Genomic DNA, 17832 nt, shown 5'->3' on the forward strand with positions numbered 1-17832 from the left:
TGACCCACTTGCCGATGTACTCATAGATATTTTCAACAACTCACTCCAGCAGGGTGTAGTACCCAACTGTTTCAAGAAGGCATCGATCATACCGATACCCAAGAAGAGTGTGATAACCTGCCTAAATGACTATCGACCAGTGGCGCACACATCAGGAGTGGTGGAGTGTATTGACAGGCTGGTGTTGAAGCACATCAGGTTCTATCTGAGTGACAACATTGATCCATTCCAATTTGCTTAACATAGCAATAGGTCTCTGGCAGATGCGGTCTCACTGGCTCTGCACAAAGCCATGGAAGACTTGGACAGCAAAGATGCATACATCAGGATGTTCTTAATCAACTACAATTCGGTGTTTAATCCATCATTCCCTCAAAATTGATCAGCAAACTCTAAGACCTAGGAGTCAACATGCCACTGTGTAATTGGATCCTGGATTTCCTCTCCTCGGTGAGGATTGGTAAGAACATCTCCTCCACAATCTCCATCAGCACTAGAGGACGACAGATCTTAGACTCCTGCTCCACTTGTTACGCGTCTAAGATTTATGGCTCAGTACAATGTTAACATTAACTACGTTCCCTGATGATAACACTGTAATGGGTTGTAGAAAAAGGGGAGACGAGTCAGCATTCAAGAGGGTGACTGAAAACTGGGCTGAATGGTGCACCAATAACAACCTTGCCCTCCTGGGACCCAGGTGCGATTAGTGGGGCAAAGGTGCCTCCAACACCTTTTAAGCTGAGGGGGGGGATAGCCAAAGTAAATTGATGCAGTAAGTGACTCATCATGCAAACTAGTCTCTTACCACCCCCCCCCCCCCCCACCAGCTGTCAGTCTCCCTCCCACCATCAATTGCTCTACCCTATCTTCCCCCACGGTAGCCGACCCTTCTGCATCCGTGGATCGTGGCACTCCCCCCCCCCCCCCGCCCCATCCCCGCGACATTGACCTCTTTCTTCTCCACCACCCCCTCACCCCCCATGGCAGCAACCTCTCACCCCCCCCTCCTCTCCACCCTGGGCCCTGGCAGTGACTCCTGTCTCCCCCGATCACTGCAGACACTTCAACCGGGGTTTCCCCATGACATAAGTGCTAATATCACAGGAGTAACTGGTTCGGCCATTTTGCTGTTTAAGCCGCCAGTCAACGCGTCCTGGGTAAGTTTAATTGGGTTCCCTGACTACCTCCGAGGTAGGGCAGGGACCCAGTTGACCTTGGATGACGCTGATCAAGCTGCCTTGTGAATGGGGCACTAACCGGGAAAATTGCCCAGTTAACCCCATTCTACAAGACCATTTGAAAGCAACTAATGTCATCAAAGCCAAGGAGCTGAATGTTGACTTCGGGAAGGGAAAACCAGAGGTGGAGAGGGTAAGAAATTTAAGTTCTTGAGAGTCACTGTCCTGGAGGATCTTTCCTGAATCAAACACACAAATAGCATTATGAAGAAAGCACAGCAGTGCCTCCAATTTCTCAGAAGTTTGGAGTTTCATTAGAAATCCTGGCAAATATGTGGTGGAAAATGTGCTGATCAGCTGGTATGGGGACACCTATATCCCTGAACTTAAAGCCATGCAAAAGGTAGTGGATACAACCCAGGACATCACAGGCAAAGCCCTCCCCACTATTGAGAACATTAACAGTGAACACTCCTGTTGGAGAACAGCAGCAATCATCAAGGATCCACGCCACGTAGCACATGCTCTGTTCTCAATGTTGTCATCAGGAAAGAAGTATAGGTGCCACAAGACTGGCATCAAAATTATGGCAGCACTGCCATTTTCTTTACAGGAACACCATCAGACTCTAGAACAAACTCTAGCAGGAACTTATTTAAGGAATCTCACCTGCTTTCATTTTTTTCTCTGTATTGCAAAGTCAGTTTGTTTACATCTGTATATCGAATCCGTTTTGTTGTTTTTGCACTGCCAATAAATGGTAATTCTGCCTCCCTTGCATGTGATGTCATGAATGTACTCTGATCTTGCTTGACTTACTGAGTTCTTCCAGAAGTTTTTTTTTGGTCCATATTCCAGCATATGCCATTTCTAGTACCTCGTCAGTCTTTTTCCTGTTTAAAGATGTCATTAGTGCAGTGCCCCAAGGATTAATATATGGCCCTCAATTGATTTACAGTTTATATTAATGAGCCGGAGGAGGAAGCAATGTGTTACATATCAGAGTTTGATGACAACAATTAGGGGGAGGGTATGTGGCAATGGAGATGTTTGAACTCTACCACAAAAAAATGAGTGAGCAAGAGCTTATTAAATGGAGTTAAATTTGTGATAATGGAAGGCCAGACACCACTGTAAAAAGTCAAAAAAGCAACTACATAAATGAGATTGCAAATTAGTTCAGGGGATATAGGCGTTGTTGTGTATATATCACCATGGGAGTAGTATGAAGTATTTGGGAAGGCAAATGGCATGTGGTCCATATCGCAAGGGGATTGAAATGTAGAAATTGGGAAGTATTATTACAATTGTAAAAGGTGTTTGTGTGACCACACCTTGAGCACTCTGCTATATATACAGTTTTAGACTCCTAGTTAAACAAAGGATATCCTTGCATTTGAGATGATTCCAGAGAGATTCGCTAGGTTGATTCTTTGTGTGAAATGGATGGCTTGTGCAAGCTGCTAAAGTAGTTGGATTTGAGAAGAATATGATAGGATTTTCTGGAAATGTTTGAGAGAGATGAAAGGGAGGACATGTTTACAAAGTAAGACGATTGTCATCTAAAACTGAAGAACTTTTGAATTTCTTAAAGAGGGTGGTGAATCTCCAGAATTCTATATCCTGGGGGTGACAGAGGCTAATTCACTGGAGTTATTTAAAGAGAAGGGAGTATCATTTTCAAAGGATTATGGATTTGAGGGCTGTGGGGATTTGGCATAGAAGAGAATTTGAGGCCTGGGACAGATTAGCACTAATCATATTGATTTGCAGTGCTGGTTGAAGGGACTAGGCAGTCTACTTCTGTCATAGTTTTTTTTAAATTCTTAACTATACTAAATGGCTCTACAGCTATTGACGTCCAAATTTCTATGATCCTCTCCAAGAGCAAATTGATTTCTGTCTGAACTGAACAACACATTGTTATGAAACCATGCCTCTGCATTAGGGAAAATTCATTTATGTTTTTTCAATAAGATTTCGTATTATTCTTTCAGGTACCAGAGTTGCGTAGGACCTTGTACGGGCCTTCGTAAGGCTGTTGGAGGGGGGCTGGATGCAGGTCGCGGTGGACGAACACAAAGTCTGCGGCAGATAAATCTTTGGGGATGCAGGCCAACCGGTTGCCAGGGTGGGGGGGGGGGGCGCAAACAAGGCTAACCTGTCCTGTAGGTCCTGTAACGAAGCCTTCCTTTTGGTGCGCCGACTAGGGGTCCTTGGCCATGGTGAGGGCGTGGGTTAGGGTTTTGTGGTCTGTGAACATCCTGCCTTCCAGGAAATACTGAAAGTGCCTGATCAGCAGGTAGGTCGTCAGGAGCTCCTTGTCGAACGCACTGTATTTGAGTTTGGGAGGGCACAGGTAGTGGCTGAAAAAGGCCAGCGGCCTCCACTGACCTTCGACCAACTGCTCCAGAACGCCACCAATGGCTGTGGCCGATGCATCCATGTACGTCGGATCTGGGATAGACCAGCAAGGTGTTGCATTGGAAGCTGCATCGACCTCCTCTGTCCATGCTAGGATCTTGTCCTTGGTCGATATTATTGGCGAACAGCGGTCTCATCATGCGAGCCGCCTCCGGGATGAAGCGGTTGTAGAAATTGAACGTCCTGGTGAATTCCTGGAGGCCTTTGAGGGTGTTGGGGCAGGTGAACTGGAGTATGACTGTGACCTCTGCTGATGGTGTTGCGCTATTCGCAGTGATGGTGTGGCCCTAGAACTGCACGACGTCTTCCCAAACTGACATTCACCATGTTAACCATGAGCCTGAATTCTGACAAGTGAGTGAAAAGCCTGCGTCGGTGGGCCTTGTGTTCCACGTGGTCCCTGCTAGCAATGAGAACGTCGTCCAGGTAGATGAACACAAAGTCCAAGTCTGCCCACTGCATCCATCAAGCGCTAGAAGGTTTGTGCCGCATCTTTGAGACCAAAAGGCATGAAATGGGTGATAATGGCCGTTCTGCCGATGTCGTCAGGGTGGACTGGGATTTGATGATAGCCATGTACCAAGTTAACCTTGGAGAACACCTTCGCGTTGTGAAGTCCTGATTGTGGGGAATTGGGTAGCGGTCGTGCGTGGTGGCATCATTAAGGCGGCAGTAGTCCCCACAAGGCCGCCAACTGCCCGATGATTTGGGGACCATGTGTCATGGGGAAGCCCACGGGCTGTCAGATCTGCGGATTATACCCAACTCCTGCATCCGAGAAAATTTCTCTTCGGCCAACTGCAGCTCGCCTGGGCGCAGCCTCCAGACTTTGGCGAGGAATGGGCATCCTTGGTCGGTATGTGGTGCAGCACCCAGTATTGTGGCATGGTGGAAGTGAACTGTGGTCAGAGAATAGCCAGGAATTCGCTCAGGATGTGGCTGTACTTGTCTTTAGGGGTGCTCACTGCAGCCACGCTTGGGCCGTGGGTGATGGTAACCTTGAGCAGGACAGTTTGGAAAGTCCAGGCATGCACCGGGCGTTTGGCTTTGGTGTCTACCAGCAGGCTGAGTGCCCGATGTGCGCTGCCACAACAGCTTCTTTCCTGCTATTATCAGACTCCTGATGAATTTCAAAATTAAAAGATTATGTTGACTTTGCCCCACACCACTGATCTCTCTCTGTAACTGCGCTTTTATACTGTCTTGCTCACAAAACAGCCTCTATCACTGCATTTTGGTACATGTGACAATAAACCTGTCACAGAAAAATCAGATGATTTGTATTGTAGCATTGCTTTATTCCAGTCAAAATTGCTTCTGCTTATTTTCAGTATTTTTAATATTTTTCATTTATTGAAGAGCTGTCACCTGACTCTGATGGGTTTTCATTTGTTTTGCAGTTGGCTGCTCTTTGAAGAGCCCTTTTATCAAGGAAATTCTTACATTGTGGAAGTTGGACAGTATCCACGTCCTGAATCTTGGGAAGCAACGGACCCATACATTAGCTCACTGAAACCGATGAAAATGGTATGAAAAATATCCTCTGACGTGTTCAAAGAAATTTCCTTATGAATATTTTAAATCAATGCAAAATTATCAGAATAAAGACAAATGGCCTAAACGAGGTGATATTCTATCAAGTGTTGCATTTAAAAGCCTGAGATTTGATTGGTTGATTTCTGTAGGGGCTATTTCAACTTGATAGATGAGAGTGTTCTAATGCTTAAATGAATCTATTTGCCATTCACATGTACTATTTACCAGTTGAGTCGACAGAGTTGAAACGAGTTTCCCTTTTCCCCCCATTGCCGTTAGGTTTCCCTCCTTAAAAATTGTGCCTTCTAGAGGGTTGCACATTTTCCACCTCCCTATCACTTTCTCTGCTGGGAAGAGAGCGAAGGTTTCTCTCATTGCTCCTTATGGTTTATTATGGGTGACCAGATGATGAATACAAATATACCTTTTGAGTGAATGGAAGGAAAGCTTCCCTACTTTAATTGCCTGTTGCGCAAGTCAATACTGCCTTATCAATGAAATTGATATCTGACTGCTGCCTTATGCTTCTTTTCTTGCAAGGAAAATCAATGATATTTGTATTGGTTAATTAAAAGTTCGATCATCTTTCCTTCTGCAAATGGTCATATTTGATATTTGATCATTGCAACTTTTGACTTTAGTTCTCAAACATTTCTTTGACAAAGTCAGTCCTTTCAAATAACCATTCACGGTTCCATTAATTCATCATTTAAAAGTGCCTTTTTATGAAGTTGTTGTCTTTTTATCAGAGAAGAAAAATATTTTAAAAAAACATTTTGTTTTTGCAGGGTACATTGAAAGTTGAAAAACTTCATGATCACAGGGTAAGAATTTTCTGCCATTTTTCTTTAACAATATTCCAGTTATTTGCAATAGCTTATTATTTGAACTAAGTAAAAATATCTTCTTTCATTCATTTTTATATGATGTTTCCACAGTATCTGTGCCCTTCCTGTTATCTTCTATCTGGCCTTAATCCCAAACTCTTTTTTTTTAAATTTTTTATTTTTCACACCATAAATCACAATAGCCATGATTATACACTTTTTCTTTTTCACACATTTACAGTGACTCTTTCCAGGCTTCTTAGCCACCGAGCTTTGTATCCCATCCATTTCTTTTCCTATTGTTACAGATACGATGATTCAATCTGTCCCATCTTGGTGATCTTGACACACTGATCCCATGTCAGAGCACTTGCAATTTTTTTTTTTTTTGCAGACACAGCTGCTACCAGCTGCACGAGGATTGGTCAGTTAATCTGAAACATTAACTCGTCCCCCCCCCCACAAATGCAATGTGTTTCCAGCAATTTTTCTTTCATTTTAAATTTCCAACATTTGCAATCTTTTTTATTTTCACTTCCCTACCTCATGGATTATTGGCTGAGGACACTGGAACGTTGACTGATTTATTTCAGTTTGGTGAATTAAAAAAAAATATTGGCAGGTCCAAATTGTAATTTTTTTTCTAAAATATGATCCTAGTTCTTCGTAACCAATGTATCACATTGGCTCCTGAAACATGTTTAAAAACAAAGGACAATGCCGGTTGTACAGCAGAGAACAGCCTTCACCCTTTATATCACACATGTCAAACTCTGGCCCGCGGGCCAAGATATAATTATATTTGGCCCGCAAGATCATTTCAAAAATGTATTAGAGATGGCCCGCCCTGCAGCGAGAGCCGATGCTGTTTTTTGATAATGTCACCCCCACCATTCTCCCCCTTCATTGCACATCCTTCCCCATTGTAACACGAGAAATTGTAACACGAGAAGTCTGTCGATGTCATCAGCCGGCAAGCCGGTTGGAAGGCTCCCCGCACAACCAGTCACTTCTCCCACTTGTCGAGCGGTGCGGCGGATGGGTGAGCGCCTATGATTTCCTGTCGGCGCGACGGGCATGGCAGGCTGCGCACGGCCCCTGGGCAGCGCGAGCCCCGCGCGACTGGCACTGGACGGCCCTTCCACAGCGCGAGCGCACTTCTCCCGGTCGCCACGGCCTTCAGTGCTTGCACCCGCGCGGACCCCAGGGACGACTGGTTCGGCCCTGCACGTGAAGAGAGATGGTGGCTGTCCGCAAAGGCTGATCGGCAGCGCGCTGGGCCTGAGTGGGTGGGTAAGCAGGGGTGGGCAGAGGGTGTAGGTGAGGAGTAATGGGCAGGGGAAGTTATGGTGGTGCGAGGGGGAGTTAGAGGGAGGGATGAGTAGAAGGAGGGGTGGATAGGGAAGAGGTAAAAGGGGAGGGGCAGGGCGAGTAGGGGAGGGGTGATTAGAGGGTGAGAGATGGGTAGAGGGAGGAACAGGTTGAGGGGAGAGGCAGTAGAGGGGCGTGTATAGGATGGGGTGGGTAGAGGCAGAGCGAGTGGAGTGAGGGGTGAGTAGAGGTTGGGTAAAGGACTGGTCAGGTAGGGGGATGGTGGGTCGAAGGTGAATAAAGGCCTAGAGCCTGAGGAGTGAGCAGGAAATGCTGAGTCCTGATGCAGGCCAAAATGGACACAGCCTGTGATTGCTGACTACATCTCCACAGGGTCCAAATATGTTTCCCTCAGGTCAAGCAAAGGGTGAACTTGAGCTACCTACTCCTGACCTGTAACATTATCATCCTAAAGTTATATCCTAAAGTTTAACATTACATATGTTGAAAGAAGAGAAAACATGCAGATGTAGTTGAAAATTTCAATAAATATTTAGTTCGGCCCTCGACTTAGTCCAAGTTTTTAATTTTGGCCCTCCGTGAATTTGAGTTTGACACCCCTGCTTTATATTCTCTTGGCAGTAAAAATCTTTTGCTCAAAGTTTCTATTGAAGGCTATATAATAGATATATTAATAAAGAAGTTGGATGTCACTCTTGGTAAAGGATCAAGAGACATAGAAAGCAAAAATTGGGTAATGAAGTCAGTTGATCATATTGAATGGTAGAATGGACTTGAGGTGCTGAATGGCCTACTCTTGCTCTTGCAATTTGTTGTTAATTTAGTTAAAAGGCTGAGATACGAGGATTTTTTTAAATTCCATTTTGTTATTGCAGGTTATTGTATATGAAAAACCATTCTTCGAAGGTGAACAACTGGAAGTTAAAATGGACATCTTCAGCTTCACTGCAGAAGTAATATCATCTTTGTACCCCACGCACCCTTATCCATTTACAAATATTGGATCAATGAAAGTTTTGGGAGGATTGTAAGTACATATAGGCTGGAATTAAATATGTTATGGATTTTGTTGCAGCTTGATCCGCGCTGTCACGTGGAAAAATTTATTTGAATTTCATGTTTTGTAGAACTACTAATTAAACCAAAATAAATAGAAATATTGCCCTTGTTCATTTTTCTAATGTGGTATGAACATTGCACCAGATGCTTAATTTCATTTATGGATAGGGGAGTAAGTGTACCAAATTTTCCAGTAGCTTTCTCTTTGATCTAGTATTATTAGCTAAAAGGTTGTTGACTTGAAATAGAATATGCTCATTGTAGACATTATTTGATTAAGTAATAGTTATAAGCTATTCAGGAGTTTGAACAGATGTTCCCCCTAAACTTTTCGCCTTTTACTCTTTACCCATGTCCTCTGGTTTGTATCTCACCTACCCTCAGTGGAAAAAAACCTATCACCATTTACTCTATCTGTCCCCCTCATAATTTAAAATACCTCTATCAAATCTCCACTTATTCTTCTTCACTCCAGGGAATGAAGCCCTTAACTGTGACTCAGTTCCTGAAGTCCAGGCAACATTCTAGTAAATCTTCTCTGCACTCTTTCCATCTTATTGATAACTTTCCTGCAGATAGGTGACCAAAACTACACACAATACTCTAAATTTGGTTTCACCAATGTCTTATACAACTTACCATAGCATCCCAACTCCTGTACTTTATACTTTGATTTATGAAGGCCAATATGCCAAAAGCTCTCTTTTCAGCCCTATCCACCTGGGAGACCACTTTCAGGGAGTTATGTATCTGATCTCCCATATCCCTCTATTCTACCACACTCTTCATTACCTTACCATTTACCATTTATGTCTTTTTTTTATTGTTTGTCCTTCCAAAATGCAACACCTCACACTTGTCTGCATTAAATTCCATCTGCCTTTACTCAGCCCACTTTTCCAGCTGGTTCAAAGCTGGAAGCTTTGAAAACATTTTTCGCTGTCCACAACACCTCCAGTCTTAAGCCCCTTTCACAATTGCCATTGATCCCAGGAATCAAACGCCAATCAGTCTTTAAAATGGCAAGTGTGAAAGCAAAATCTGCTCAATGCCGGCGTCAGATGACATCACCTCAAGCCAGGGATTGACGGCCTCGACCGCTAATACAATTCCCAGCGACTGCAGACGCCATTGTTGAGATCAGGCAAGTGTGAAATGGGCAATCACTTCTCTCTTTTGTGTGCCACGTCATGCAGGCACTTTCAATTAAAGGTAGAACAGACCAAATGCCGGGGATAGACCCTTGCAAGTGTGAAAGTAATCGATGTCCCAGTTGGGTGGTCTAGTGTGAAAGGCCAAACCCCCATTCCTATTCTGGGACACTGAACGGCCGATTTAATGGGATGCAAGTGTGAAAGTGGCTTTTGTGTCATTTTCAAACTTCCTGATCCAATTTACCACATTATCATCTGGATCATTCACGTAGACGACAAACAACAATGGTCCTAGCACTGATTCCCTGAGGCACACCACTAGTCGCAGGCCTCCAGAGGGAGAAGCAATCATCCACTACTGCTCTCTGGCTTCTTCCATCCAGCCAGTTGACTACTTCATCATGAATGCCTAGTGTCGGAACCTTTCTGACTAACCTCCCATATGGGACCTTGTCAAAGACCTTACTAAAGTCCACGTAGACAACATCCACAGCATTTCCTTTGTCAACATTCTTGTAAACCTCTTCAAAAAAAACCTCTACCAGGTTGGTTAAACACTACTTACCACGCACAAAGCCATGTTGATTACCCTTAATCAGTCCATGGCTATCCAAATAATTGTACATCCAATTTCTTAGAACACCTTCAATAATTTACCTACAACTGACATCAGGCTTACCGGCCTATAATTTCTAGGATTACTTTTGTAGCTTTTTTTTTTAAACAATGGAATAATCTCCAGTCTTCTGGCACCACACCCATGGCCAAGGACATATTAAATATTTCTGTCAGAGCCTTTAGTCTCCCACAAGGCCTGGGTGAATATCCAGGCCCTGGGATTTATCCACCCTTATTTTCTTTAAGACAGAAAGCACATCCTCCTCTTTAATCTCTATAGGTTCCATGACCTCACTGCTTGTTTTCCTCACTTCCCATGCCTCTGTGCCTGTTTCCTGAGTGAATACTGATGAAAAAAATGTAAATGATAACTAATTGACCAACATCAATCCCCATGGATAAGTACATTTGCATATTAGTTTGTTACCTTGGTACGATGATACAAAATTGTGAAGCACGAAGGAAATGTTCCTGCTAAGCCCAAGTGTTCACGTATAGATGTCACATTTTATGTTTTGAATCCAAAATAACATTTAGAAGTGTCTCCAAATATAGATATGAATGCATCAAGTAAAAGTGAAAGATCCAGTAAGTGCTGACTTGACAGGCAGTCAGACAATCTTCCTTTCTCCTGCTTTATTAATTATATAATTGGCACACATATTTTCTGCTATAATTGAACTTAACATTTGGCAGGAACAGTTTCTTCAATTTGTATAATTTTTTTTCAGTAGTACCTGCAGATAAGTGAGCAATTCAGCTTTTGACCTGTGCTTTGAATTTCTCCTAGCTGGGTTGGTTATGAGAAACCAGGGTTTCAAGGTCATCAGTATGCACTTGAGGAAGGGGAGTATCAAACGTGGAATGAATGGGGAGGCTACAATGAAAACCTTCAGTCATTGCGGTTTGTCCAAGTTGTGAGTACTCTTTGTTTGAAATTATATAATTGTGTATATACTGTACATACTTTGCCCAGAGTAGGAGAATCTGTAACCACAGGACGTTGATTTAAGTTGAGGGGTGAGATTTGATAGGAACCTAAGAGGATAATCTTTTACATAGAGGGTGGTGGGGTTATGGAATAAGCTGCTGTGGGAGTGTTTGAGGCAAGTAGTGTTGCAATGTTTAGAAATATTTGGACGGAGACATGAAAGAGCAGGTTTGGAGGGAGATGGGGCATTTTAGTTGGTGTGGACAGTTTGGGTCACGTGGACCTAATTCTCCTTAAATAAAATGCATTTTTTTTTTACACCATAAATCACATTAGCCATGATATACACTTTTTCACACATATACAGTGACTTTTTCTCCCCCCACCCCTCCTCCCAAGCCACCCCCCCACCCCCCCCCTCTCATCCATTTTAGGTATACAATCTAGGTTGCATTAAGCCAGTCAGACAATGTATAGAATGATCTTGGGCTGCAGTCAGTAGCTCCCCGAAAGTGGTAACTCAAATATATGTCGTTAAAAAAGTGTAAAGGTGCATCAAGAAGATGGGATGTCGTATTGCAGCAGCTGCACAAACTTTTTGGTTAGGCCACATTTGGAATGTCGTGTGCAGTTCTAGTCGCTGCTTTACAGGAAGGATGTGGAGCTTTTTCAGAGCGTACAGAAAAGGTTTGCCAGAATGTTACACGAGTTAGAGATTACTAGCTATAAGGAGAGATTAGGTAGACTTGAATTGTTTTCTCTGGAGTATCAGAGGCTGAGGGGAGACTTGAAAAAAAGTTTATTTTTTTTTTAAAAAAAAAGAGGCATTCAGGGTCAGTCGTCTTTTTTCCATGGTGGAAATGCCAAATACAAGAGGACACAGGTTTAAAATGTTAGGGGAGTGGGGGTGGTGGGGAAGCCTAGAGGAGATTTACAAGGTGAGAGCAAACTAGAAAATCTGCAGATGCTGAGTTCTAGTGCAGTCCATCAAAGTGCTGGAGAAACTCACCAGGTCATAGCATTTATTGGAAGTAAAAGGGCAGATGATGGTTTGGGCCTGAATCCTTTGTCAAAAATCAGGCCAACAACTGAATAAAAAAGTAAGGGAGGAAAGGGAAGCAGGAAGAGCACCGGCTAATAGAACGAAGGAAAGGGATGGATACAGGTGGGAAGATAGAAGAGAAAGAAGCTGAGAAGTGATGGGGAGAGGGCTGAGGGCTGATAGAACAAAGGGAAGGGGTGGGGGAGCAGGAGGAAGGGAGACAGAAGGATAAGGGAAGAAAAAGACCAGGGGAAGGGGTTAACGGAAATTAGAGAAGTCATTAATGGTGTCTGGTGGGAGACTGCAGAAACTGAGTTCAAGTTGTTGTTCCTCCAATTTGCAGATGGCCTTACTTAGGCAGTACATGAGGCCATGGACAGACATGTCAGTGTGGAAATGATGTGTGGCATTCAAATGGTTGGCCTTTGGGAGATCCTTGCTGTTGCAACAGACAGAGAAAACTATCTACAGACATCTTTTATAAACCCATAATGACTTTGAATACTCCTCTTCCCCCGCAAGGATTCTATTCTCTCAAATCTATCTCCATCACATCTACTCCCAGGGAGAGGCCTTCCACTCCAAGATATCCAAGATATCTGGAGTCATCCTCTTACTGAAAACGTGGCTACCCTTTTACTGCTATGAATTTAGCCCTCACCTGCATATCCTTCATTTCCTGCACATCTGCCCCCCTACCCAAGGACAAGGTACTCCTTGACCTTGCCTACCACCCCACCTGCATTCATGTCCAATATATTTTATGAAATTTCTGACACCTAAAATGAGATCCCATCACCACACATCTTTCCCTCCCCTGTCCACTTTCCACGAGGATCACTCCTTCTACGACACCCTCGTTCAGATTGTTCCCAGTCTGCATTCAGTCTCACCAATGTATGGGGGAGTATTGGATGCAGTAAATGGCCCCTACAGATTCATGTGAAGTGTTCCTTAATTTGGAATAACCGTTTGAGGCCCCAAATGGTGGTGGAGGTATAATTGCAAATGTAACACTTGGGGTTGTAGGGGTAGGTCCCAAGATGACAATTGATGTGAGGGGATGAATGAATGAGGTTGTAGAGAGAGTGATCCTTGTGGAAAGTGGACAGGGGAGGGAAAGATGTGTGGTGATGGGATCTCATTTTGGGTGTCAGAAATTTCATAAAATAATATATTGGAAGTGAACGCTGGTGGGTGGTAGGCAAGGTCGAGGAGTACCATGTGCAGGAAATGGAGGATATGCAGGTGAGGGCTAAATTCATAGCAGTAAAAGGGTAGCCACATTTTCTGTAAGAGGATGACTCCAGATATCTTGGATATCCTGGAGTGGAAGGCCTCTCCCTGGGAGTAGATGCGATGGAGATAGATTTGAATAGAATCCTTGCGGGGGAAGAGGAGTATTCAAAGTCATTATGGGTCTATAAAAGATGTCTGTAGTAGTTTATCTGCCAAAATAGAGACAGAAATCCAGAAAGAGGAGAGGGATACCAGAGATGGACCAAGTGAATTTGAGATTATGGTGGAAGTTGGCAGCAAAGTAGATAAAGTTGACGAGCTTGTCATGGGTGCAGGAGACAGCACGAATGTAGTCAATCTAATAGAGGAAAGGTTAAGGAACCTTGCCTGTGAAGGCTTGCAGCTTAGTTTGCTCTACGTATCAAATGAAAAGAAAGGCAGATTTTGACCCATGCATATACCCATGGTTATATCTTTGCCTTTGAACAAGTGGGATAAGCCAAAGGAGAATCTAATAATACAATTTATACCTGAGGAGGGTGGTGATGGAGGCCAACTGGTTAAGTCTGTTATTGAGGAAGAGATAGAGAACTGTGAAGTCTTTTTTTCATGGAGTGTATAGGGACTGGACACCAAAAGTGAAAATAAAGCAGTGCAGCACAGGAAACGGAAAGTTGTTGAAGTGATATGAGGTGCCCTGGTTGGAGGTGGGAAGGGACTGGACCGAAGGAGATTACAAGATGGGTGTTTTATTTATGCAATGCTATGTCCCTATGCCCTTCCAGGGGAAGTGATGATGGCAATGTTTGAAAAGCATTTAGACAGACATCCAAACAAGTAAGGAATGTAGAAGTATAGACCGCATGCAGGAAGATGAGATTGGTGTAATTTTGCTGATGTACTGAATGTCCCAAGATGCTTTACTAGAACTTTATCAAAATCTGAGTAGATATTATGGCAGATTACCAAAGTCAGCCTTGGTAGATGTTAGAGTATCATAAAGGTGGGAAGGAAGGTAGAGTGAGAATTCCAGGACTTGAGACACTGCAGTTGAAGGCCAGTGGTTCAGCAATTTAATTCAAAGACCTAAGGAATGAAAAATCTTGAAGGATTGAGGCTGGCAAAGTAATAGAAAAAGGCAGAGTTGAGGATATGGAGATCTTTAAAAATAAAGATAATGATTATAAAATTGATGCATTGCTTAATCATGAATCACTGTTGGGTTTCAAATGCACAGAAGGTGGGTTTGAAATGTCTACTTTTTAAAATATAACCAGCAAATGTTGCACATGTAGCGGCGGCTACACTTCTCCTGCAATAAACACACGCAACCAGACAGGTTGAGCTCAGTGAGCAGATTCGTTTATTGCAGGCTGCTGGGCTGCATTTATACTCCCATCCCGGAGCTGGCTGAGAACCGCGCTGGAGGGCGCTGACGTCACCCGGGCGTCATGTGGTCCCCAAGCTGGAAGGAAGGGAAACCCCTGATGGTGCCATTTTGGCCGGCAGCCCTGCCACGTGGATTACAAGCGGGGCCGGTTCGCCTGCCTTGTGGTGAGCCGCCACACACATGCTTTTTTCTTGTTCTCTCTTATTTTTGATTTATTGTTCATATGGAAACAATGTTCTTTATCCAGTCAAGCAATGTTCTGTTGCATTTTTTAAATTATTTAATACACAGGACCTATCAAATCCAGCCATGATAATATACAATGAAGCAAACTTTTGTGAAAGGAGTGGAAGCATTGAAGTAATTGGGCCTGTCGCTGTCTTGGAGGAAACTGTTCACAGATTGAGGGCCATGTCTATAAATGTGCTCAGTGGGACGTAAGTATAACTTAAGCATATTTAAATAGTCAGAGGGTCAACTTTTCCTCACCAACAAAAAAAAATTAAGTAGTCAATTCAATTTGATAATTTCACTGTAATGATTTCAGCAAGTCAATTAGACATTACAAAATATATTTTTAAAATACAGTACAAAATATTTTAAAAATTCTTAATTGACTCTAAAGAGTTCTGAGGTTGTGTAAGATATTTGCATTACATAAATTAATGAAATAACCATTAACTATAGGTTTTTAAAAACCTAATGTAATGGATCTGTATTAATATTTTGGTTAATGTTAAGCTATACCTCATATAAAATGTCTGAGTAAAGTAATTTATAGAGTTAAATATATATCTAGTGAGGGAATTATGGGCTGGTACAGGGTAATACACACCTATACAATACATTCATAAGTGATGTAATTTTTCGAAGTCATGATGTTTAGAAAGGTGGAGCTAATGGAACTGAAGTGGATTTTAATTGATTCAAGAACAATGGAGTGTTTGCTTTATTAAAAAACGGAAGTATCTAGGTACTCAATGATAACTACTAAAGGAAGCTATCTGTTTTAAACAAAAACACAGAGATTATGTCCAAGGTTGTTATTGATAGGGAGTGGTTTCAGAAAAGGCAAGAGGTTTTGCAGAAATTAAACTAAAACTGTTAAGATTCCAGTACATGGTTTCCAAGAATTGAGATCATCTCGTTGATGATGCAGTGTCACATGATTTTGAACTATATTGGCAAATTCAGACATTTTGAATCAGTTCAGAACTCGAGACCCTGTGGGACAAACACGAGTTGGACCCTTGTGAAAGACAGGGTTGAATTACAGTAACTGGAATAGGTGTTACTCCTAATAAAAGTGGAATACAGAAAAAGTGGATTTCAAAAGGGAGACCAATTTCTGACTGCTCTTTTGAAAATGAAGAATGTAGGCTCATCATGGATGAAAACACTGAAGACACAAGATCTTAAGATTGACATCCTGGAAAGACAGGACTGCTCTTTTAAGAAAAGAGAGGCAGCATCATTTGTGCCCAGAAGATGGTCGCTCCAGTTTGAAGAATATCTCTCAAGAGACTCGAATTTCAAGAGATCTAAAAAATGTTTAAAGGTGCTTCCCTAATTACTTCTGAACTATGATTTTTAAAAGGATCCTGAAATCAACAAGATATTTGAAACTGGGCTTTAAAATTGACTTTTTCAGAATCAAGTTTAAACTGTAATGGTTTTGGACTTGAATACACACACACGTTTACATTTGCACATAGTGGGAGTAAATTTAGAGATAAGAAATGTTAATTAATAGTTTAATAAAAACTATTATTTTGAATTTACCATTCTCTGATGAATCTTCCATTGCTGTTCCTGTGTTAGTACTAGCTAGGGCTTGTTGGTTCGTAACAGTAAGTAGCAAACCAAGCAGAAAGCCTCTTGTCCCTGAAACTGACTGAGATGCTTAGAATTGGATCTTGCTTCCATATCTGCAAATAAGTACCACTTCATGGTAAGCAATGAAGTGTTCAAAGTAGAGTACATTTTTAATCTTATTGGTTGCAATACGCTAATAGGTGAGACGAAAAATTGATTAGAGAAGGATTCAATGCTCTGCAATGATTAAGCAAAGGTCTAATCTCAAACTAAGTCATTGTCTTTTTCCATGGTGCCATCTTCTGGCTATTCATCCCATAGGATGATGATGGTTCATTTCAGTCAGTTTGTGGGGTTTGATATGAGGATACCCCGCTCCTCAGAAAGGAACAATGTGTGCATGAATAAATTTAAATGAGTAGTGGATTGCACAGGTCCAGACCCATCCACTTGACATTCCCTCCTGGATCCAATGTCATGGTGAAGTCCAAGATGGCTGGGGAAAGTTCTGTTATAATGATTGGCCAGACTAAACTTTGATGCAAGGGATGCCATTTCTGCTCTTCACGGCATGTGTTTGCTAGATGACCGTTGACCCTACAAGAGGGTTTGCCCGCCCTTTGACAGGTCTTGTTTTTTATCCTGCAGGGTGACTAGCCACCTTCCACACCAGACAAGCCTGTTGGAGAAACGGGTTTAGTTGCTGACCACCCAACCATGTGACAGGTTACATGGTACCAGTAGCATCCAGATGAGTGACCTTACACAGGGTGCTATAAGACGTGTATTAACTAGTTATATCTCCATAAATGTGACCTACCCAACCTTCAACTATGGCCTCCTTGGTTTTTTTTTTGTTAGAGGAATTTTTTGTGGGGGGGGGGGAAGGAGACAACAAAATTAGAATATCGTGAGGTTGATTCCAGGACTGGAGCATTTCAGATATGAGAATAAACTGGAGCTTTTTTATCTGGATCATGGGAAGCTGAGGGGTGAACCTAGAGGTGAAAAAGATGAATAGTCAGTCTATAAGGTTTGAAGGTACCCAGAAAAGTTTCAAAGGGACCTGAGAGACATTTTTAATATTGATGAGTAAATATGTGGATAAAGCTGCCAGAGGAAATGGTGGAAGTAGCACAATTACATTTAAAACATTTGAACAGGTACCTGGATAGGAAAGGATTAGAGGTATATGGACCAGATGTAGGCAAATGGGACTACTTCAGGTAGCAACTAAACCAGCATAGACGTTAGGTCAGAGGCCCTATTTTCACACTTTAAAAC

The 17832-nt window shown here is 42.6% G+C and overlaps 1 protein-coding gene across 4 annotated transcripts in view; it reads left to right on the forward strand.

Moving 5' to 3' along the window:
- Positions 1-17832, forward strand: part of LOC138737046 (uncharacterized) — a 320977-nt gene that overhangs the window by 240088 nt on the left and 63057 nt on the right. For all 4 annotated transcript variants that reach the window (XM_069887474.1, XM_069887475.1, XM_069887477.1 and 1 more), the window contains 5 exons: positions 5006-5132; positions 5930-5965; positions 8176-8327; positions 10922-11048; positions 15025-15170. In XM_069887474.1, the coding sequence (XP_069743575.1) occupies positions 5006-5132; positions 5930-5965; positions 8176-8327; positions 10922-11048; positions 15025-15170 (588 nt within the window). The remainder of the gene's footprint in view (positions 1-5005; positions 5133-5929; positions 5966-8175; positions 8328-10921; positions 11049-15024; positions 15171-17832) is intronic.

This window comes from Narcine bancroftii, chromosome 6 (genome assembly GCF_036971445.1).
Source record: "Narcine bancroftii isolate sNarBan1 chromosome 6, sNarBan1.hap1, whole genome shotgun sequence".
Lineage (NCBI taxonomy): Eukaryota > Metazoa > Chordata > Chondrichthyes > Torpediniformes > Narcinidae > Narcine > Narcine bancroftii.